Genomic DNA, 24,006 nt, shown 5'->3' with positions numbered 1-24,006 from the left:
AGGTCTTTGTCTCTTCCTCCCAGGCTTAGAGGAGATGTCTCTGGGGAGACATCTGGCTTGGAAAGGAATGTCTCCCTGGATCCCATTCCCATGGGGAGGGGCCGTGCAGGAGCAGGGTGGAGTCAAGTTTGGCCTTGAATGGCCAGGAAGGGTGAGGGCTGGGGAGAGCAGGAACATCAATCATGGGCGTTATGGGAGGTGGGAGGACAGATTCCAGGAGCGGCCCCATCTGGCTTCAGTCACCTCTGGCCAGCCTGAGAAGAAATCAGAGAAGGCAGAGTCTCCAAGACAAGATGCCGGCCTGGAGCTCTGAGGTCTCTTCCCTCCTCTAGCCCAGGGGCCTTTGAGAGCTGGCCAATGAAAAGTGGCCTCCAGCCTTGGGCACCATCTCAGGCCCTGCTCAGTTTTCTATTTCCCTTGGCCAGCTCATCTGGCCCTCCCCCCAGCCCGGCCCAGGCTGGGGCCCAGGCTGAACTGGGAGAGTCCTGCAGACACACTGAGGGACTGCAGGAAGCCCAGCTCCAACCACCAACGTTCTCCTTGCTGCCATTGGGGTCCTCCTGACTCCAGGCCAAGTCCTCTACCACTGCACCGCCCAGCAGATGCTTAATTCATTATTCATTGATTGGCCTGTTCAGGCTTCTTGACTGAGCTGGCCATGGAAGTAGAAGATGCTGAGGTTCTAAGGAAGCCTTGGGGCTGTGACCCCTTTCTGCCCCTGCTCAGCTTCACTTCTAAGGGCCCTGTGGGCAGGGACCGGGGTCCCAGGAGCCAGGGAACTTGTGGCTCCCTCTTAAGGGTCAGGGGAACTGGGGCTTGCTTCTCAATTCCTCTTACCTCTCCCAGTGTATGGGGGAAGGAAATCAGCTCCAATGAACAGATTCCAGAATTTGCAATAAGGTCCAGCCAGCAGGTCTGCCCTGAGGAGCCTACCTGAGTACAGGTGCTGGCAACCCTGACCAGAAATCCAAGTCATTTTGGTGACAGACCATCCCCAGAAAGCAGAGGGAATTGTTGGGTCATCTCCCCTCCTTCCATCTCTGAAACTGGCTCTAGTCAACGGGATTGGCATTGCTTATTCCTTCACCCCCACCCACTCCTGGACTCTGGAATCCCCTTTCATTGTCTTCCCCTTCTCAGCCTGGGCTTTCCTCTCCAATCCCCTTCCTAAGGGGAGTTTAGACTGGGAGGGGCTTGGGGCTGGAGCGGCCCATGGACACGCCTCCCAGGTTGTAGGAGGCGGAGCCAAGATGGCGGAGAGGAACCCGGAAGTTGCCTGAGCTCCCCGAAATCTCCCTTGGAAATTACCTTAAATTAAACCTACAGAAGGATGGAGTGAAACGATCTTCTGGCTTAAGACAACCCGGAAGGTCTTCAGGAAAGGTCTGTCTCACGTGGGTCAAAGGGCGAGAGGGAGGACGACAGATAAAAGTGCCGCTGGTGAAGCCGTGACGGGAAGAGGAATCGGTCCTGAGCCCAAAAAGTCCTCTTGGAAGAGCTGGACAAGGAGCTGACCCCCCGCCGAGTCAGGCAGGAGGACACGTGGGTAGAGATGCTGCCCAGGGGTTCAGGAAGCTCCCCCTCTTGTCTTCATCCATAACAAACTAGGGGCCTCTTCCCTTCAGCCTTCCCTGGGCAGCGGGTGGGGGTGTGACTTTAGAACCTTAGAAATGCTAATGACGCCCCCAGGATCTCTCCTGCCCCAGTCCCCTCCCCTTCTGCCCCTCCCATTTGGGAGTCTTCCTTTGTTTCTCCTGAATAGCCCCTTGATCAGTTTCTGAAACTGTAGCTCTGCCAAGTTCCAGCCTGTCAATTGCAGGAGATTCTAAGACTAAGACAGCCCTAGTCCTGGGAGTTCACTCTCTAATGGGAGGATAAGGGGGTTGCCACATAATTTACGAATATTGGGGAGATCACGGCGGGGGGGGGGGTGCCGGAGTGCCCCGACTCCTGGGAGGTGATGCCAGCTCCCTGAATGTCTGAGCTAGCCCGGGTTTTGGCAACATCCCAGGCCCAGGGGAAGGTGTCCCTGACAGCCTGGGTCTGAGGCAGGGCTGGGAGCCAGGCCTTCCTGAGTCTGACTCTCTATGGACAACAGGTACACAATTCTTCAGATCAAGCCTGTAGAGAGGACACAGGTGGAAGGTAGTCTCTGAGAGGAGGAAGCACCAGCAGCTGGGGAGGGAGGAAGAAAACCAGGGCAGGCCTGCAGAAGGGGGGATCTGAGAGCCATCCTGAAGGGAAAGGTAAGAGGGAGAGGGGAGAGCCCCCAAGCTTGGGGGTGGTTTTCTGTTTGGGGGAGGGAGGGAAAAGCTGATACATGCCTGGAAGGGGGAAGAGTAGGAAAAGAATGGAGAGATCTGCAGCAAACCTGTGTTCAATTCTATGGCCCAGTTTTCCCAATTTGTGGAATTGAGGGTTGCATTGGATGTTATAACATCCCAGTTATACAGGGCGTGGGGTACTTCAAGGACTTTGTTTCTGTGACAGAAGCCATATTATTACAGAGGAGTCTCAAGTTCACTTGCCCAGCATGAACATAACAAGGTCTTGGTGGAATTTGAACTCAGGTCATCCCTTCAAGGAGGCAGCTGGGTGGTGGCAGGGGGGATGGAGCACCTGGGCTACAGTGTGTGAGACTTGTCTTCCTGAGTGCAAATGTGGCCTCAGACACTTACTGACTGTGTGATCCTAAGCAAGTCACCTAACCCTGTTTGCCTCAGTTTCCTCACCTGTAAAACAAACTGGAGGAGGAAATGGCAAACCAGCCTCATAGCTTTGCCAAGAAACTCCCAAATGGGGTCAGGAAGAGTCCTTCCTGACTGAAAATGAGCAACATCTTTCAGCTCTCAGTCCACTCAGCTAATATAAAAACCATGCAATGCCCAGAACTCCCCATCTTAAAAACAAAACAAAACAAAAACCCTTTTCCTAACCCTTTCATCCTTAAGCAATCCCCTGTCCTCCTTTTCACAGGTGATTTCCCAGAAAAGATTCCCTGTGTGGGATGGTCCCTCCCTTTTCCACCCCCTGCTCCCTTTTCCACCTCTTGGAAATCAGAGTTCCTTCAGTCAGCTACAAGCAGTGGTCCCATTGCCAAAGATTGTTAATATGAATGTATGGATCACCTGGGCTTGATGGAGGTGCCTTAGTATCCAAAAGTATTTTCTGAAACCCTGGATTAATAGAAGCACAATGTCCTTCAACTGAGCTCCAAACTGAGCCCAGATAGCTAGCAGATAACTCCCTATCTTATGGGGAAGTCTGGGCATTTGCATCCTTGCCAAACTCCTTTTTGGAATCCTGTCATCTTATCCTGGTGGTTCTATATTTCCTCCATACTTGTTATAAATGAAATTGTTGGGGCAGCTAGGTGTTACAGTGGATAGAGCACCAGCCCTGGAGTCAGGAGGACCTGAGTTCAAGTCTGCTTTTCTTTCCATTCATGCTTTTGGTTGATTTGTATTGTGCTAATGAGACTGACAACACCCTGTGACCAGTGAACAGAAAGAGAGGGAGTCTGTGGGCTCCTTTGGAAGGGGTCTCTGCATGAATCATGTTTGTTTCTTCTTGGGACAAATAAACTGGTACTATGTTTTCCCTGTCTGTCTCTGATCTGTTTTCTCTAGGAGACATACATGTTCTCTGATCTGTTTTCTTTTTTTTTTCCATAGAAGGACAGGTTTGGAAACAAATGGTAGGAGATGTTATAAAATTAATTTATCTGATCTGTTTATTATTACTATTATTATTTTTTTTTGCAGGGTTAAGTGACTTGCCCAGGGTCACACATCTAGTGTCAAGTGTCAGGCTGGATTTGAAGTTGGGTCCTCCTGAATCCAGAGCCAGTGCTTTATCTATTGGGCCACCTAGCTGCCCCTATTATTATTTTTTTGGTAAGAGACAGGCAAGATAGTTTGTCTTTAGTTTTTGGCAAGACCCAGCCCCTTTCATTGGCTTTTTACTGACTTTTCAATAACAATGGTTCTTGTCAACCATCCCCACCTGATGGATAAACACTTGTCCTTTGGAGAAGGTCACCAGTCCTGGTTCTCCTGCCTGTTACACAAGTTCTTCCTCTGGTCTGATTTGGTTCCCTTTTCTCCCTGCCCACCTCACTCCCCATGGGGGTAACTCTCCCTCAGTCCTGGGCCTGCTTTTCTGAAGTAGCTCTCAGTCATCTCTCTGAAGGGAACTAGCTGGGTGGTACAGTGGGTAGTGCTGGACCTCAGGCAGCTAGACCTGAGTCCAAACCTCTCTCACATGGCTATCACCTCTCTTAAGTGACTTGATGTTTTGCCCTCTCAGTTTCCTCATCTGTATGTCCCAGACACTGCACTGGGGTGCAGAGGACAATCAATGTTGTTCCTTCAGCAAGTTTAGGTCAGTGTTGGGGAATTCCTCAGCCCAGAGGTCCCCAAAACCTCCTGGACAGCAATAAGAACAATCAGAGTTAGCCTTTCTCTAGCACCCAGGTGCCAGGCACTGCTGAGCACTTGGGAAATGGAATCCTCACAGCAGCCTTTGGGGTAGATGCCATTATTCTCCTTCTTTCATAATTGAGGAAAGTGAGACAAGAAGGTCAAGTGACTTGCCCAGAGTCACACAGAGAAAGTGTCTGAGGTCAGATTTGAACTCAGTTCTTCCTGCCCCCAGGCCCACCTAGCTGGAATCCCTGCCTGAAGGTAAAGTAGCATCAGCTCCCTGGCAGCTGCCCTGTGGGGAGCATCTCAAGGGAACAAGGGGAAGTAGAGGCATAAATAGGGTTTTACACAGCCTCGGTCCATCTGGGGAGGCTGGGCAGCCACTTTGCTCATTGGGCTGGTTGGGTATAGAGACAGAATGGCGGGTGATGTGGGGAGAATGTTAACTTTCCTCTCAGGAGTTGCAAAGGTTGTTTCAATGGGGATGTTTTCTCTTGCTCAGAATATCTGGTGGGGCCACAGGAGGTGGGTCTCTGGTTAATTCCCTCAGAACATCTTATTGGCGACTCCCCAGTTTTTGGAGGCTTCCCTGAGGTCTCTCTCTGTTTACATAATCCTGTAAGACAGTTCAGTTTCTTTGACCTCCAGGGTCATTCTATTGGGGGAGAAGCTGTTTCCCCCAAATTCTCATTGGCAACCTAGCCATTTCCTCCACATTAGCAACCTAGAAGCCATCCCTGAGTCTTCCCTCTGTCTTGGCCCCATCTCCCTGTAGCCAATTAGGGGCTAAATCTTCTTTCTTACTTATCCTTTTAATTTCTGTCCTAGTGGTCTCTTGTTATGTCCAAGTATTAGTTTCACTGCTTCTTTTTGCCTTTCATTTTTTCTTTCAAGTGCTGAAAATACTGGGTTTTAGAACATGCAGAGGCCCCCCTCTTGAGGGGATTATATTAAGACTGATTGGATTGATTTTGCTGATTGACTCACTTCAAGCTGACTTGATTGAAACCACACCTACCTGAGAACCTGGCCCTCAGAGGGAGGGTTCTCTGACCTAGGCCTCATCTGCTCATGGACTGTCCTCAAGTCCAGTGAACCAATGGATTTGGGTGATGCTAGCCAATTAGCTTGGAGTGGTGTGTAGGGGCCCCCCCCTCTCACCTGGATCCAGAGGGAGCTTCAGTTCTCAGGGACACAGGAACTTCTTTTTTGGCCTGAGACTCTGAGGTGGTGAGAGCACTTTGTTCTGACTCTTCTATCCTAGGTATGTAGGGCTTCCTGAACTTTCTGAACTCCATGTGTTCTCTCTTTACTAATATCTAATATACTTTAATACTTGCTTAATGCCCCCAAACTGGTGCTAAAGCTTCTAACTTATAAGTAACAGATACATATATTAGGAACCCCAGTTTAAGAGGGTGGCAAGTCCTCTTCAGACCAAGTTCGGTTCCAAGCCTGACCCTGACCCTCCCTGCTGTCCTCCTGTTCTGGTTAGAGTCTCTCCCCTGAGGGGAGGGCCTTTCTAAGTGCTCTGAGACTTCAAGCTCTGTAGTTCCAGGTAGGCCAGTGTCCACCCTAGGAAGAAGAGGTAAGGACAATGTCTCTCCCACTCTGAGACCCTTCTCCCTCCCCAGGCCAGTTTGCAGACAACCAAAGCCTATTCCAAGGAGAGAACCTGGAACCAGAGAGGATGGCCCCAGGGACCCAGAGACCCTCATCCCAGGTGAGTGCAGCCCATCCCCAGACCTGACCAGCATCAGCAAAGGTGGAATCTAGCAGAGCCCAGGAAGCTTTATCCTGTTACATGTACATGGTCCTCTGCAGGGCTGTCAGCAGAGCAGACATTGTCCTCCTGGTTCTGCTCATTTCCTTCTGCCTCAGGCCACCCCAGTCTTCCCTGGTCTCTCTGAATCCCTCTCACTTGTCATTCTTAGGTCAAGTCAATGAGTATTTAGACAGTGGCTCCTCTGTGCCAAGCACTGTGCCAACCTACAGGGGATGTAAAGGAAGATTTAAATAATAACTATCCCTGCCCTCAAGGGTCTCACAGTCTCCATGGGAGATAACAGGGCAGCAGCTGGGTCCACACAAGGTCTCTACAGTATGAATGGGAGGCCCCCTCAGAGGGAAGGCCCAAGCAGTGTCAGGGACCAGGAAAAGCTCATTTTCAGAAGGTGAGGATTTTTCTGAGATGTGAAGGAAGCCAGTGTGGGGCAGACTGGTGGCCTGGATCTGGGTCTAGCTCACCCAAAGGTTTGGAGGCAATAGAAAATCATTCATTTCTTTGCATCTAAGTCCATTTCCCCCATCCCCCCCCCCCCATTTTTTAAGGATATGCCCAGGGGGAAGGATCATAGGGAATGCTTTCTGCTTGTCCCTTATTATGGCCTGGGCTAGACCACAGGGACAGATGACCACACCTGCTTCCAGGTAGGTGCTGACAAAAACCTAAGCATTTCTCCAGTCAGGAGGTTTTCTGATTTTAAAGAACAAAATCGGGCAGTTGCCTGGTTATTCAGACCCCAGACAGTGGGGGCGCCTAGTGAGTTTGAAGTTCCTGTCGGAGAAAAAAACACAGTGTACACCCCACCTGGGGAATCCAAGAGCCAAATGAGCAGCCCTCCATTTTACTTGTCTGTTGACTTTTCCTGGATTTCAGCACCTTAATGAGGGGGCCTCGTGACCTGGATCTGGGGACCAGCTAGCTCATCCATACATTGGAGGCTGATCACAAATCTTGTAAAAGAAATAGAGATGCATTAGGAGAGAGGCATATATGGCCAGGAGACAGAATCACTGTGGGAAAACTGTCCCCCTGGGTAGGAGAAGACCTGGTCTTTTGTATGTTTACAACCAAAAGCAGTGTGCAAAGCAGCCGTGAGGGAAACAAAGGGGAAGCAGTGCCTGGGTGGCATAACCCATCCTTATCAGTACATCACCTTTGTTCCTTGCAGACCAGGGTCTTTGTGCTCAGCCACACCACATTCCTGAGAGGGCAGAGGGGCTTTTCCCTTGGCAAAGTTTAATGATCCCTTAGGGTTTGGGATCCCTCCTCCCAGGACAGCAGGGGGCCCAGGTGAGGAGGGTGGTCAGTGCAAACATGAGAGACGGCTATTGGAAAGGCACAGAGTCAGGCTGTGGAGAGTCTTGGTCAAGGCTCAGCCAGGAGGCCTGTGTCGCTGGGTCAGGGAGAAGAGGACTGAGCTGCAAGAAGCCTGGATAGGGATATTTGGAGTCTGCTATGTGTTGGAGACATAGAAACATCTCCCGGGATCCTGTTGGGAGATTTGTTAGGGTCCTTGGTAGGGACAGCCAGAATAAGGGAGTAAAAGTTACAAGCAAACCATAAACTGAGAATTATTTATTTATTCTTTCAAGAGAGTGACACCCTCCCAGAGTGGGTGATGGACATGTGTGTTTCAGAGTTCCACAGAGCATGTAGACACAGTCTCCCCATCTCAGCTATATGATCTAACAAGAAAAAAAGGGAAAAGAATGGCTTCAAAAGAATAGAACCTCTAAAAAAGGTCCATCCTTTCATTCTACTAGAAATGGAAGAGCATCAAAAACCAACTGCATTGGCCAAATTCAGGTTCTGCATGTAGCAGATTGGACAAATAGACAAACCTCCCCAAGTATCAAAGGACTTGCAGATGTAGCTGCTCTCTTGTCTGGGATTCATCATTCTGCTTCTTAACTGTTTGTCTTGACTCTTGGTCCTAAATGTTCTAATGTTTTAGGGGTAAGTGGAGAGAATTTCTTTTTCATAAAGAGTTAATATATGAATTAGCTCAATCTCCAACCCCAATCAAGAAAAAAATATATATAAAAATGTATTTTTTTATAAATGAATGAGTTCAGGGGCAGCTAGGTGGCTCAGTGGATAGAGCACCGGCCCTGGAGTCAGGAGTACCTGAGTTCAAATCCAGCCTCAGACACTTAACACTTACTAGCTGTGTGACCTTGGGCAAGTCACTTAACCCCAACTGACTCATTAAAAAAATTTTTTTTAAATAAATAAATGAATGAGTTCTCCTTTCCTCATCATAGGTACTCTTTTTTTCTATATAAGTAAATTTTTTTAAATTTTTTGCAAGGCAATGTGGGTTAAGTGACTTGCCCAGGGTCACACAGCTAGTAAGTGTCAAGTGTCTGAGGCCGAATTTGAACTCAGGTCCTCCTGAATTCAGGGCCTGTGCTTTATCCACTGTGCCACCTAGCTGCCCCCTTATATAACTAAATATTAACATGAATGAATATATTCCATAAACTAGTGAAAACAATCAGAAAGCAAAGAAATAGGATTTATTTTGGTTATAACATATCATACCCCATGTTACCCCAATCTCTCAATATTATAATATGTAACTTTTCTTCACTTTTCTGTAAACAGATTCTCATAACTCTCACTTCAGGGCACATTGTCAGCAATATTACTTAAGAATGCTCTTCATGCTATTATCCAAGTACGACTTTATTTCAACCTTTTAGGAAATTAACGAGGTGGTTTTTTTCTTTGCTCTTCTCAGTGATGACTAATAATGTTATTCCCCCCAGAGTACAGAATATTGGCCAACTTGTCACAAAATCTTTATAAATTTCTTTAATATCCCTGATGACCTGTAAAATATCCCTTCTTTTTTTTTTTTTTTTTTTTTTTTTTTTTTTTTTAGTGAGGCAGTTCGGGGTTAAGTGACTTGCCCAGGGTCACACAGCTAGTAAGTGTTAAATGTCTGAGGCTGGATTTGAACTCAGGTACTCCTGACTCCAAGGCCAGTGCTCTATTCACTGCGCCACCTAGCTGCCCCCCAAAATATCGCTTCCAATGAGGCTGGATTTCATATCACCTTGCTTTCTTCTCCACAGACTCTTATACCTCACTCTGAGAGCACATCCCTTCTCCCTGAGCCTATAGGGAAAAATGTTTCTTACTAAGACATTACTCTTTTTATTTAACATTTAGTATTCCATCATGATTCTCAGTTCAAATGTAAATGTTTTTCTCCACATTCCATTGGGCTCTGATTAGACATGGTGTCAGGTGTTCTCTCTGACTCTTATCAAGATTAAAGGAGCTTTGGGGCCCTCCCTTCTGTGCTTCAGTTTCTTCTCTGTGTTGATGAGGGTTGGACTAGATGAATTGTGAATTCTTGTTCTCTTGTAAGTGATGGGACTTTTGATGGCTCAGGAGTTGGTGACCTTCAAGGATGTGGCTGTGCATTTCACCCAAGAGGAGTGGCGCCTCTTGGACCGTTCTCAGAGAGAGCTGTACAAGGAGGTCATGCTGGAGAATGTCCAGAACCTGCTCTCTGTGGGTAAGGACCTTTGCCCCTGGTGACTCTGAGCTACTGACATGGTAGCTCCCTGCTCCTCATCCTGCCAGGCCTAGCAAGTTTGTCCTGATTCTTCCCTCTTTGTTCCCTCAAATTCCAGTCCAGATGTTGGGAAAGGAAGATAATGGAATAGCCATTTTTGTATACCTGCTTTATATCCAGCACTGGGTGCTTTATATCTAGCACTGTTTTATAATTACCCTCATTTGGTCTCCACAATATCCCTATGATTTTTCTAGTATTATTATGCCCATTTTACATTTGAGAGAAGTGAGGCAAACAGAGCTTACATAGCTTGCCCAGGGGTCTAACGGGGATTTAAACTGGTTTTTCTGACTGCAGGCACAGGGCTTTTACCCCTGCACTACTAGCAGCCTCTAATTTCTAGGTAATGGAAGCTAGTCATTGTGCCTGTCGTCCTTCTAGGAAAGAGGGGAATAAAGGTGGAGTTTTCTGATTCCCAGTGGGCTGGGTGATGTCCGTCTGCCTCCAGAGATCCCAACAAGCCATACCCTGGGAACCATCCTGTCATCTTTGCTTGCATGTCTCCTTTCCCTCAAGAGGAGTAAATTGTATCTTTCTCTATCTTCATTCTTTCCTTACTCTGTATTCTCAGGATTTCCAGTTTCTAGAGAAGATTTGCCTCCCCCTTTCCAGGAAGGGGAAGCACCAGAGATGGTAGAAGAAAAAGGTGCAAGGAGCTCCTGTCCAGGTGAGTGACATAAAAGCAGGTGTTTGAGGGTTGCTCTCATAAGAGGTCTCTGAGTGTTGTGGTGCAGGGAGTGCTAGACTTGTGGGCAGGAAGGTCTGACGTGGAAGTGGGTTTTAGACCCATTTCAGCAGTGGGATCCTGGGCAAGGAACTGATCCTCTCAGCCCCACTTTCCTCATCTATAATACAGGGGACTAGGTCAAAGTCCTTGCCTTTCTGTTCCCCTGTAGTGATAAAACAGAACATTTATTAAGCCCAGACCATGTTCCAGACACTGCTAAGCACCTCATCAGGAAGACAAAGAATGGCAAGAGATAGGCTTTGCTCTGAAGGAGTTCAGTCTAATGGGGAAGACACCTTGTAAACAACTATCTACAAAACCAATATATTCAGGATGAATTGGAGATAATCAAGAGAGGGGAGGCCCTATGGGTAGGGAAGACTGGGGAAGACTTACTCTAAAAGGAGGAATTCTATGTGGCGCTTCAGGGAAGCCAGAGCAAGCTAGAGGGGCATCCAGAGAGAACTTGTAGTCAGCAGATGCTGCGGGTCAAGAAACAAAGAAACCTGTGTCACTGATGATTACACATGTGGAGGGAAAGTAAGGAGTAAAAAGAGTGGGTAGGTAAGAGAGGGGCTGATGACAAAGGGCCTTAAGAATCAAGCAAAGGATTTTATATTTGATCCTGGTAATAGGATGTTTTATCAAGTGAGCAGTGACATGATTGGAAGTGTCCTGTAGTAGATGAATTTGATAGTTGGGTGGGGGATTAGAATGAGCGACTTGAAGCAGTGATACCAACCAAATGTCTTTTTATAATAACATCATTTTGTGCCTAATCATAAGGGTTGGAAATCACTACACAGTGAAATATATTAATGCCTCAAACAAGCATCTACTTGTTGTTCCATGGGGAAAATATATGGCAAACACACCATGGCAATTCTTAACTGCATAAGATGCCATTAAATCGTTTTAAATTTATTTTTAATTATTTAGAATTTCATTTTTCCCAAATTACATGGAAAAATAAATATTAAAATCAGTGTTTTGGGGTTTTTTTTTGGTGAGGCAATTGGTGTTAAGTGACTTGCCCAGGGTCACACAGCTAGTAAGTGTTAAGTGTCTGAGGCGGGATCTGAACTCACGTCCTCCTGAATCCAGGGCCGATGCTCTATTCACTGTGCCACCTAGCTGCCCCAACATCAATTTTTAACCTTTGTGTTCCAAATTCTCTTCCTCTATCCCCACTCCCCCTTAAGAATGCAAGCAATTCAATAAAAGTTATACATGTGTAGTCATGTTAAACATTTCCATATTAGTCAGGTTGTGAAAGAAAACAGACAAAAAAACCTTTAGAAAAAGCAACTAACAAAAATTATGCTTCAATTTGGGTTCGGATACCATCAGTTTTTTCTCTGTATAGTTCTTCAGAATTGTTTTGGATCATTGTATTGTTGGAAAAATCTAAGTCATTCACGAGAGATTATCTTACAATATTGCTGTAATTTTGTATACAGTACACTTTCACTTTGTATCAGCTCGTGTAAGTGTTTCCAGGTTTTTCTGATAGCATCCTGCTCATCTTTTTTATTTTTTTAATAGTAAACTACATTTATATAGTACTTTGAAGAGGGATTTCCTTACAGTAAACCCACCAGGTTGATTATTGCAAAAACAATAATAGATAACATTTATACAGTAGATTATCCTTGAGAAAGAATTTTCTTCACAGTAGCCCAGCAAATTACCATGTTTTATCATCATCATCTTACCTGGCTCTTGTCTCCTCCTTCAGATTTTTTTCACAGTTACTACTGCTGTGTTTTCCTCCATCATACTCCTTCTCCATGACATTGTAAAAATATTTTGACTTACTGACCTAATCTGACTGGGGTACTTAATCTGACTGCTATTCATTTAATATGGGTTGTTTATGAAGTTGCACCACACTGCTCCACTCCCAAAATTGATAAGCATCAGATTAAGAATCCTCTTCCATTTTAACAGCAGAGGGTTTATTTATGAGATACAATTTAAAATTAAGAATACAGGGAGGGGCAGCTAGGTGGTGCAGTCGATAAAGTACTGGTCCTGGAGCCAGGAGGACCTGAGTTCAAATCCAACCTCAGACACTTAACACTTACTAGCTGTGTGACCCTGGGCAAGTCACTTAACCCCAATTGCCTCACCAAAAAAAAAAAAAAAAGAATACAGGGAAATAAAATGTACAACCTGACTGTGTTCTAGTGTATCTCTTTCCACCTGCTGCGCCTGGAATTTTTTAGCCTCCTCCTGCATACCAACAGACTTTCTTCTAACATTCCTGTGACTGAAGAGTCCCCCTGCTCCGTATTGGCCTCCGTCCCTTCTTGCTCTTAGCCTTTTCTCCTTCCCCTGTCTCTTAGTGCTCCAGCCTTTCTGTTCTCTTAATCCTCACTTTCTCCAACCTGTACCCTGTGCTGACCATTTCTGTGCTCTCTGCCGCCTCTCTTTATATCTTTCTCCAACCTCCTGTACCGTCTCCTGTTCTGTCTGTCTGCTCCATCAGTCCGCCGCCCCTTACTACTCTCTTACCTATCTAGCGTCCCTTTCTCACTGAACTCTCAGGGTCTCTAGTCTCCGAAGTCGTCCTTAATCTTGTCAGCCCTTTTCTTTCCATTCTTCCCTCCACGTCTAACTCAGTTTATATATCTTCCTTCTCTACACTCAAACCTCGGGACTCCCTGCACCCCCACACACACCAAGCTAATCCGCCAGCCCCACTAGGGCTGCAGCTGTGGGGATGCTCGAGAGTCCCGTGCATACCACACCCAGGGCTCCAGGGGCCGTCCTCCCTTCTGTGTGCCCAGGGACCTTTTCAGGGCTACACTAGTGGCCGGCCTAGACAAGCCTGGCATCTCTGGGATAGATCCGCTCAGGGCAGAGGGAGCTGGGGCTTTTTCCCCCAGCTGTCTGACCTGGTGTCTTGTAGAGCCCACAGGGCTTTTTTGGCTCAGCTGAAGCGGAGGGAGAGTGCACTAGCTTCTCCCACACAGAAGAAAAGCCTGAGGGCCTAAGGCTTTCTAATCTCAGCCCAAAGGTAGGGTCCCCAAATCAAAATAAATTTCCACAATATTTACTCTATTTTCTATTATTTTACCCTATCCCTTCTCAAAAGTGTTTTATTTCTAACTGCCCCCACCCCATTCTGTCCTCCCTTCTTTCACCCCTCACCTCTTATCCTCTTCCCCTCCTACTTTCCTGCAAGGTAAAACAGATTATTATACCCAATTGAGTGTGCATGTTATTCCCTCTTTGAGCCAATTCTGATGAGAGTAAGGGTTCAACTCAAATCTGTGCCTTCTGTCTAAATATACTCCATTCAGTTGTCTGTATAATGAGAAAATTTTTATGAGTTATAAGTATCATCTTTCCATGTAGGAAAGAAAATAGTTATCCTTTTAATATTGCTTATGGTTTCTTTTTCCTGTTTACCTTTTTATGCTTCTCTAGGGTCTTGTATTTGAAAGTCAAATTTTCTGTTCAGCTCAGGTCTTTTTATCACAAATCCTTGAAAGTCCTCTCATTGAATTCCCAGTTCTGGGCTTTTCTTTAGAAAAGTTCTTTAAAGTCCCCTACTTCATTGAATTTCCATCTTTTCCCCTCAAAGATTATGCTTAATTTTACTGGGTAGTACATTCTTGGTTGCAGTTCCAGTTCCATTGCATTCCAGAATATCACATTCCAAGCCCTCTGATCATTTAATGTTGAAGCTGCCAGGTCCTTTGTAATTCTGATTAATCCTTGATATTTAAATTGTTTCTGTAGGCTTGCAGTATTTTCTCCTTTACTTGCTAATTTTGGAGTTTGACTACAATATTGCTTTGTGTGTTTCAGGAGGTGATCAGTGGGTTCTTTCAATCAATAAATTTTCCTCTGGTTCTAAGAAATTGGGGCAGTTTTCCTTGATAATGGTTAGACTCTTTTCTTGGTCATGTTCCTCAGGTAGTCTCATTATTCTTCGGTTGTCCCTCCTGGATATATTCCTGGGCTGTTGTTTTTCTGAAAAGGTATTTTATATTTTCTACTTTTATATTCTTTTCATTCTGCTTTATTTCTTCCTATTGTCTCATTGAATCATTAGCTTCCATATGCCCAATTCTGATTCTTAGGGAATTATTTTTCTCACTCAGCTTTTACACCTTCTTTTCCATTTGTCCAACCATATTTTTCAAGGCATGATTTTCTTTTTCCAAGCTATTGACTTTTCTCTGGAATAATTCTCATTTCTTTTCCCAATTGTTCTTCTATATCTCTCTTTTTTTTTTTTTTTTAGTGAGGCAATTGGGTTTAAGTGATTTGCCCAGGGTCATACAGCTAGTAAGTGTTAAGTGTCTGAGGCTGGATTTGAACTCAGGTACTCCTGACTCCAGGGCCAGTGCTTTCTCCACTGCACAACCTAGCTGCCCCTCTTCTATATCTCTTACTTAGATTATAAAAACTTTTTGAGCTCTTCCAAGAGGGATTTTTGGTATCAAGAACAATTCTTCCCCTTTAAGGCTTCACATGCAGGTATTTTATCACTGTTGTGCTCCTGAGTTTCTCTTTTGATCTTCCCTGTCAGGATAGTAATTGTTCATGGTGAGGGTTCTCTTCTGTTATTCACATTTAACCTCTTTTGTGCCTTTTAAGGTAGAGTTCTGCTTCTGGGGTAGAATATGCACTGTCCCTAGCTTCTTTTGCTGGAGGCCATGGGCCCAGTCACTGGCATTTTGCTCTGAGGCCTCAGTTCCCTGCAGTTGCTGACTGTACTCTAGTGGCTCAGCCTTGTTGGGCCTGTGGGGGAGCAGATACCCAAGCTGACAAATGGCCTTCAGCATTGAAGCCAGGGCTGTCACAGCTGGCCTGTTGTGCCACTAGCTTGCTGAGCTTAGACTGAGGGTCCAGCTGCTGATCTGTGCTGAGGCTAAGAGCCTTTTGCAGGCTTGCCCAGACAGCCTCTGAGCTGGGTTGAGCTCCCCTTTTATCCTGGTGAGGTAGACCTTTCCTTAAGGTTACCTTAAGCCCAAAGATTGTTTCACTCCATCATTTTGGCAGACTTTGCAGCTCTAGAATGTGTTGAGAGGCTTAATTTAACATTGTTTCTGAGGGAAATTTGGGAGAGCTCAGGCAGCTTGCTGGTTTCACTCCCTAATCTTGTCTCTTCTATTTTTTGACTAAGTGTGTGGCCTTGGGCAAGTCACTCAACCCCAGTAGCCTTGAATATCCTGGGTCATCTCCAGTGGTGTTGATATATGCCTTGCCACTGGACCCATGACATTAACCTGATGTCATGGCCCTCTTGAGAATGAAGGACAAACAACAACCTAACCTTAACCACTGAATAGGCATTGCCTCAGACAAACTGAGACCTGAGAAAGACTTTAATTGTAAAGGCCAAGAGCCCTCACTGCATTTGGGGCCATCTCCGGTTGTGCTGATGAATATCTATCCACTGGACCCAGGTGGCTCTGGAGGAGAGGGTTAGGTTGGTGACCTTTGCATAGTCTTTCCTCACTTAAATCCAATTCATTGTAAGACATGACATCATCTCCCCAATGTCTTGGTCATCTTCAACAACAAACTATGAGAAAAATAATTATGCTACATATATAGAGAAATATATAAAATTTATCTGGAAGAAGAGAAGGTCAAGAGTAGGAAGAGAAGCAATAAAGAATTTCAAAGGAAGCTGGCCTAGCCGTACCAGAACTAAAACTGTATTGGAAAAGCAGGAGTCATCAAAGCTATCCGGTAATAGCTAAGAAGTACAGTACAGGATCCGGGGAATAGGTTAGGTATCCAAGAAGGAGGAGTAAATGATTATATCTAGTCATCTACAGGCTGAGAAACCAAGAGATTCCAGCTTCTAGAATAAGAACTCCCTATTTGACCAAAACTGCTGGTTAGCATGGAAAATGATGTGGCAGAAACTGGACACAGACCAACATCTCACAACTTACACCGAGATTCCGCCAAAATGGGCACAGGATTTAGATATAAAGGTGGTAGCACAAACAGTTAGGAGAGCGAAGAGGTTATTTCTCAGATTTGTGGACAGAGGAAGAATTTAGGACCAAACAGATAGAGAACATCCTGAAATGCGATTCAAAAATACCCTTATGAAGAAGTGCTCTGAATCACTTTTGATTAGAGAGATAACAATTCAAAGAACTCTGAAGCACCACCTGACACCTCTCAGATTGACTAATAGGACAGAAAAGGAAAATAACTGTTGGAGATGTGGGAAAATTAAAACACTAATGCATTGTTGGTGGGGTTGTGAACTGATCCAACTGAGTGAAATTTTTCCCAATCCTTTGTTATAGGATTTTTTTTAAGGTATAAGTGACTTAATCAATATTTTATATTACAAGTTATGATTTAATAATCCTCATATAATGTATAAATTGTGATTTAACCTGTTTAAGTATTCCTTATAGAGCAAATAAGGCAGCAGTGCTTATAAAATGTTAGATGAAGACAAGATTGACTACAGCGTTGACAATATTTATTGTAGACAATTGTTTGATTCTCTGATTGTCTTTTTAGACATTAAAAAGTCAGACTGCCCATTTTCATGGAAATATGTCAAGAAAGTTGATAGTCAAGACATACATTATTATTTTTATTTTATTTATTTATTTTTTTTAGTGAGGCAATTGGGGTTAAGTGACTTGCCCAGGGTCACACAGCTAGTAAGTGTTAAGTGTCTGAGGCCGGATTTGAACTCAGGTACTCCTGACTCCAGGGTCGGTGCTCTATCCACTGCACCATCTAGCTGCCCCAGAGATGTATATTATTTTGATCGACTTTATTATGTTTCTTGGTGAACTGTAAAATGGGAGGAGATTGTCTAAAAATACTAAGGTATATAAGCATTTAAGCCTCATAATGGTGTAAAAATCTTAGACCAGTACTGCTCTATGTCTCTGGGTCCTAAAGCTGACACTGGCTTTATTGTGAGACAGGATCCCCCTCTCAATAAATCTATATTTCTACAGCTTGGAGACTTCACTGTTTCTTTTCTTCTTCAGACTTAGAAATTTTCATGACACAACAGTTGTGCAGAGCAATTTGTAAATATGCCCAAAGGGCAATAAAACTCCACAGTCTTTGATCCAGCAATAGCACTACTAAATCTGTATGCCAACAAGATCATAAAAAAGAAACCTACATGTACAAAAATATTTGTAGATGCTTTTTTTGCTGTTGCAAATAACTGGAAAGGGAAGGAATGCCCATTGATTAGGGAATGGCTGAATGAATTGTGAAATATAAATGTAATAAAATCCTATCATATTTTTAAAAATGATGAACGGGCAGATTTCAGAAAACCCTGGAAATACTTAAGTGTGAGTGAAGTGAGCATAACCAGGAGAACATTGTACACGTAACAGCAACCTTGTGCTATGATCAACTATGATAGACTTAGCTGTTCTCAGCAATACTATGCTCTTAGACAACTGCAAAGGACTCATCATGGAAAATACTCTCCACCTCCTTTTCTTTTCTTTTTTTGGGGGTGGGGCAATGACAGTTAAGTGACTTTATCCACTCCTCCACCTAGCTGCCCCCTCTCTACTTCCACAGAAAAAAAATATGCAGTCTGAAAAAAGTTTGAGGCATACTATTTTGACTTTTTTTTCCTGTTTTTTCTTTCTCATGGTGTGAGATTTTCCCCCACCCCTTAAGTATAAGTGATTTAACAGTAGTACTGGGCAGCTAGATGGAGCAGTGTATAAAGCATCGTCCCTGGATTCAGGAGGACCTGAGTTCAAATCCATCTTCAAACACTTGACACAAGCTGTGTGACCCTGGGCAAGTCACTTAACTCCCATTGCCCTGCAAAAAAAAAAACAACAACCCCCCAAAAAACCAGTAGTACTAATCAGTTTATACACTACTACATGTGATTTAAAAGACCTAGATATTCTTTAGTAGTGTAAAATGATAATGAAGTAAGATAGATTTTAAAAGGAGCTAAGGGGGGCAGCTAGGTGGCACAATGGATAAAGCACTGGCCTTGAATTCAGGAGGACCTGAGTTCAAATCTGGCCTGAGACACTTGATACCTACTAGCTTTGTGACCCTGGGCAAGTCACTTAACCCTCATTGCCCCCCCCCCAAAAAAAAAGGAATCAAAAAAAAGAAGATAGAAAGGAACTAAGGCAAATGCTAACTTGCCTATTCTACAAACTTAAACCAAATATTCAACTACCTGACTTCCAGTTGTGGTTAAGTATAGAAACCAATCAGCTTAAAGGTCAGATAGCTAAAATAGTAACTTCTGAGGTATAAGAGACCCATCAGACCTGGGGAGAAGTCGGAAAGCCAAGCCTAACCAATATGGTGGAAAGTCTTGATAGCTCCAGCTTTACTGTGAGGAAGGATCCCTCTTTCAATAAACCTATTTTCTTTTCACTTTCTTTGTCTAACCCTGGGACTTTGAAATTTTCCCAACAGTGGTTTTTCCCTTTTGTCCTGTGTCTTTCACAACATAACCAATGTGGAAATGTATATGCATGGTTCCACATGTATAAGTTCTATCAGATTGATTGCCATCTTCAGGAGGGGAAAGGAAAAAGAGGGAGGGAGAAAAAATTGGAAGCTCAAAATTGAATGGGAAATAAATTTTGAAAGCTACCTTTACATGTAATTGGAAAAAAAGAAAATACTATTTACAAAATAAAATAAGCTATCTTGCAGGTGTTTCCAAAGATTGATTTTGCTTGTTTTAAATGGAAAATTCTTCATTTTGACTGAGGAAGTAGAATATGTATGAGTTTCCATTATGCCATTAGAGAACAGAACATATTTAGGTGTATCTGTCTTTCTGTTAATACATAATTGATTCCTTCAGGTGCAGAGACCAGGTTTGAAGTGAAGGAGATGACTACAAAGGTGGACATTCTTGTGGAAGAACTTGGCCAGCATAAATTTCTGAGTGATGGTGCCTGTGACTTCAGTTTGAGAGACATCTGTGGCTCTAATACCAAGGTGGATAAAAATACTAAGAGTATCTGGGAGTTTGGTGAAATTGGAGAGGCCTTCACACAGTCTTCAGTCTTAAATAACAGTAAGAGAAGGACTTCATGGAATGAAGGTGTTCAGGACAGTGAAGATAATAAATGGTTTCCTAAACAACTAAATGCTCATGAGAAGTCTCTACAAATGCAAATGGATCAAGGTAATCATCTGGAAATGGCCTTGAATTTAAATTCTGATCTCATTAGACATCAGAAAAGTGACACTGGAGAAATGCCTTATGTAGCTGACAAACATGGGAAGGCCTTCAGTCAGAGCTCTAAGCTCATTACTCTTCAGAAAATTCACAGTAGAAAGGAGCCTGTTGAATACAATGAATGTAAAGCAACCATCTCCCTTCACTCATCTCTTCCTTGCCATGCTGGATTTGACCATGGAATGAAAAGATATGCATGTCATCATTGTGGAAAGGCCTTTGCTTCAAACTCAGATCTTATTAGTCATCAGAACATTCACACTGGAAAAAAGTTTTATGAATGTAATGAGTGTGGAAAGACTTTCACACAGGAATCACATCTTGTTGTACATCAGAGAATCCACACTGGAGAGAAACCTTATGAGTATAATCAGTGTGGAAGGGCTTTTGCACAGATTTCTGGTCTTTCTAACCATCACAAAGCCCGCATTAGAGAGAAAGCTTTTGAGTGTAATCACTGTGGGAAGTCTTTCTCAGAGAGGTCCACTCTTGCTAAGCATAAGAGAATCCACACTGGAGAGAAACCTTATGATTGTAATCAGTGTGGAAAGGCTTTTGCACAGAGCTCCAGTCTTGCTGTACATCAGAGAATACATACTGGAGAGAAACCTTATGAATGTTATCAGTGTGGAAAGACTTTCACAGAGAGTTCCAATCTTGCTAAGCATAAGAGAATCCACACTGGAGAGAAACCTTATGAATGTAATCAGTGTGGAAAGGCTTTCACACAGAGCTCTAGTCGTGCTGCACATCAGAGAATCCACACTGGAGAGAAACCTTATGAGTGTAATCAGTGTGGAAAGACTTTCACCAAGAGTTCCAATCTTGCTAAGCATAAGAGAGTCCACACTGGTGAGAAACCTTATGAGTGTAATCAGTGTGGAAAGACTTTCAACAAGAGTTCCAATCTTGCTAAGCATAAGAGAATCCACACTGGAGAGAGACCTTATGAATGTAATCAGTGTGGAAAGACTTTCACACACAGCTCTAGTCATGCTGCACATCAGAGAATCCACACTGGAGAGAGACCTTATCAGTGTGGGAAGGCTTTCACAATGAAGTCCACTCTTGTTGACATCAGAGAATCCACAGTGGAGAGAAACATTATGAATGTAATCAGTGTGGAAAGGCTTTCACAATGAGCTCTAATCTTGCTGCACATCAGAGAATCCATGCTGGAGAGAAACCTTATGAATGTGATCAGTGTGGAAAGGCTTTCACACAGAGTTCCAGTCTTCATAAGCATAAGAGAATCCACACTGGAGAGAACCTTTTGAATGCAATCAGTGTGGAAAGAAGTTCAGATGCAGCTCCACTCTTGCTGTGCACAAAAGGGAATCCACACCACAAAGAAATCTTAGGAACATAATTAATGTGGTCAAACCTTCGGGCAATAACCATCTCTTACTTCCCATCTGAGAATTCCTATTGTATAGTATAAGAAAATCATGGCTTTGCCATGTTGTTGAAGCCATGAGCCTGGATTGAACAGACTTTAACGAGAGCTTAAAGTGGCAAGGGCAAGAATCCAAAAGAACTTAAGGGTGGGGCAGCTAGGTGGCGAAGTGGATAGAGCACCAGCTCTGGAGTCAGAAGGAACTGAGTTCAAATACAAGCTCAGACACTTAACACTTACTAGCTGTGTGACCCTGGGCAAGTCACTTAACCCCAATTGCCTCACACACAAGCACACATAAAAGAACTTAAGGGGACAAGAGTGCATGTCAAATAAGTTGTATTCCTCAATGATCATGCTTGGAGTTAGACTCAGAATAACATGAGTCCCATAGTGTCGTGCTTTTCATCCTTAAGTTAATATTACACAAATGGATTTTGCTATAAGATGCTTAATAACAAATGGAAGAATTGGGATAGGTGTAGTGCCTTCAGAATTCCTTAAAACAGTGGGAACATTTTTAAGGTGATTAAATATCAAACATAGGTAAACTCAGATTTCCCATTTTAACAGAATTTTTGTTTGACATCCAGATATAAGAGAAATTGCTTTTCTGCCATAGCTGATACAATCATTCAACAATTATACCATAAATTTTTTTTGTTTTTGGTGAGGCAATTGGGGTTAAGTGACTTGCCCAGGGTCACACAGCTAGTAAGTGTTAAGTGTCTGAGGCTGGATTTGAACTCAGGTACTCCTGAATCCAGGGCGGGTGCTTTATCCACTGCACCATCTAGCTGCCTCCCATAAGGATTTTTACAAATGTAATACCTTCAAACAATATTTGGATTTCTTAAAAAATTTTAAACCAAACCAATTAATTACGAATCAGGTGTTCTTAATTCAGTTGTATATGCTTTTACACAGAAACCTTAAAATCACATGCTTCCTGAAACTGGGTGGGGGGGGGGGATGGTTCTATCATGCCTTAGCAGACAATAAATGGAACATTTTAATTTTCTAAGGCCTAATACTTTTAGCACTTTAAAAGAAAAAAACTTATCTGTAAATTCACATAGTGCATTTTTATAAAGTGGTGAGTTTTCCAGTTAATGTTTGTAATTTCTTTATTACTTTCTTTTAAAGACCCGAGATGTCCATCCATACCGTAGAAACTTATGAGAAAAACAGCAATTTTTCCCCCCGTGGCTTTTGTAGCCCCAAAGTCTTTTTATTTTATGTTATTATTATTATGGTCTCTTTGGTAAAGACCCCACTCCTTTCATTAGCTTTTTCCTGACTTCTCTGTAACAATAGTTCTTGTCAACCATGCCCCCCCATTGGATAAACACTTGTCCTTGAAGATTGTCACCAGTCCTGGTTCTCCTCCTGCCTTTTGGACTGATGACCAGGGGATCCATAAGTCCTCCCTCTGATCTGATTCAGTTCCCTTTTCTCCCTGCCCTACCTCCCTCCATATGGGGGTAACTCCCTCAGTCCTGGGCCTGCATTTCTGAAGTAGTTCTCAGTCTTCTCTCTGAAAGGAACTAGCTGGACAGTAATAAGAATAATAATAGCTAGGTGGTACACTGGCCCTGGATTCAGGAACATGTGAGTTCAAATTTGGCCTCAGACATTTGACGCTTACTAGCTGTGTGACCTTGGGGAAGTCACTTAACCCTCATCCCACCAAAAAATTAGAAAAAATAAGACCTGGCCTTCCTCTAGCACCCAGGTGCCAGGCACTGCTGAGCACTTGGGAAATGGGATCCTCACAGCAGCCTTTGGGGTAGATGGAGTTATTCTCTTTATTGTATACTTGAGGAAAGTGAAACAAGCAGGTCCAGTGACTTGCCCAGAGTCACAGAAGATGTCTGAGGTCAAATTTGAACTCAGTTCTTCCTGCCTCCAGGCCCATCTTAGCATCAGCTCCCTGGCAGCTGCCCTGTGGGGAGCTTCTCAAGAGAATAAAGGGAAGTAGAAGCATAAATAGGGGTTTACACAGCCTTAGTCCATCTGGGGAGGCTGGGCAGCCACTTTGCTCATTGGGGTGTGTATGGCACAATTATCTCAGTTTACCCAAATAATTTGAGGAGACCACCAAGTCAATCAGAGCCAGATTTATTTCATTTTCATGAGAATGGGTGACCCCATGCAAGAGATGAAAAGCGTGCTGGGGGCAGCTAGGTGGCGCAGTGGATAGAGCACCAGCCCTGGAGTCAGGAATACCTGAGTTCAAATCCGGCCTTAGACACATAACACTTACTAGCTGTGTGACCCTGGGCAAGTCACTTAACCCCAATTGCCTCACTAAAAAACAAAAAACAAACAAAAAAAAAAGCATGCTGATGAGCTCATGAGTTGGGTTTTTATTGAAGTTTGAGGGGTCTCCCTTCATGCACAGGGTGAGCTCGCGTCCTAACGTCCAATTCTGTCTCACCCAGTATACCTGTTATCATAGTGTGGAGGCATGGTCAACTAGGTCTGAGAGCTGGGGAGGAGAGGAAGGGGACAGGGTGAAACCACTCCACAGGTGTAAGGAAGGGGGTGGGGGAAGAAGGGAGAGATGTTACCTGGAGCTAGGGCTTAGGAATGGAAGAAGGGAGAGGTGGTATCAGGGTGGGTCTGCACTAACAGGACACAGCTCTCCTGCTTGGCCACAGAGCAAGGTGGGGGTGGTCAATTTGTGTTTTAGCAGTGGGATGGAATATGGACAGAATGGTCTAACAATGACAGGGACTGGGGGCTGGGACCTTTCCAGACCCCAGCCTCAGAGTCTGAACTGACTCAAGTCCACCATATCCCAGTCAGGATGGTTGGGTATAGAGACAGGATGTCAGGTGATTTGGGGAGAATGTTAACCTTCCTCTCAGGAG

At 44.1% G+C, this 24,006-nt stretch overlaps 1 protein-coding gene across 4 annotated transcripts; it reads left to right on the top strand.

The window, feature by feature from the left end:
• Positions 1-1,210: 1,210 nt before the first annotated feature.
• Positions 1,211-23,418, top strand: LOC122747022 (zinc finger protein 883-like). 4 transcript variants are annotated; one of them, XM_043993226.1, is made up of 7 exons: positions 1,211-1,546; positions 2,099-2,246; positions 3,675-3,697; positions 6,059-6,147; positions 9,613-9,739; positions 10,374-10,469; positions 19,354-23,418. In XM_043993226.1, exons 4-7 carry the CDS (start codon positions 6,115-6,117, stop codon positions 20,874-20,876), a joined length of 1,779 nt encoding a protein of 592 aa, XP_043849161.1. In that variant the 5' UTR covers positions 1,211-1,546; positions 2,099-2,246; positions 3,675-3,697; positions 6,059-6,114; the 3' UTR covers positions 20,877-23,418. The 4 variants fall into 4 exon arrangements, with proteins under 4 accessions (XP_043849161.1, XP_043849159.1, XP_043849160.1 ...); XM_043993224.1 differs by having other exon boundaries at positions 1,212-1,542; XM_043993225.1 differs by lacking the exon at positions 3,675-3,697 and having other exon boundaries at positions 1,212-1,542.
• Positions 23,419-24,006: the final 588 nt, after the last annotated feature.

The sequence above is a fragment of the Dromiciops gliroides genome, chromosome 3, assembly GCF_019393635.1.
Source record: "Dromiciops gliroides isolate mDroGli1 chromosome 3, mDroGli1.pri, whole genome shotgun sequence".
In the NCBI taxonomy this organism is placed as follows: Eukaryota; Metazoa; Chordata; class Mammalia; order Microbiotheria; family Microbiotheriidae; genus Dromiciops; species Dromiciops gliroides.
Note: the sequence above shows the minus strand (reverse complement) of the source record. Positions and strands in the feature narration are given on the sequence as shown.

Bases quoted from the DNA above. Each gene is read 5' to 3' on its own strand.
- LOC122747022 (XM_043993226.1), top strand. From the start codon at position 6,115: ATGGCCCCAGGGACCCAGAGACCCTCATCCCAG. The intron at 6,148-9,612 runs GTGAGTGCAGCC...TTGATGGCTCAG, and splicing joins CCCAGAGACCCTCATCCCAG to GAGTTGGTGACCTTCAAGGA. The intron at 9,740-10,373 runs GTAAGGACCTTT...CTGTATTCTCAG, and splicing joins CCAGAACCTGCTCTCTGTGG to GATTTCCAGTTTCTAGAGAA.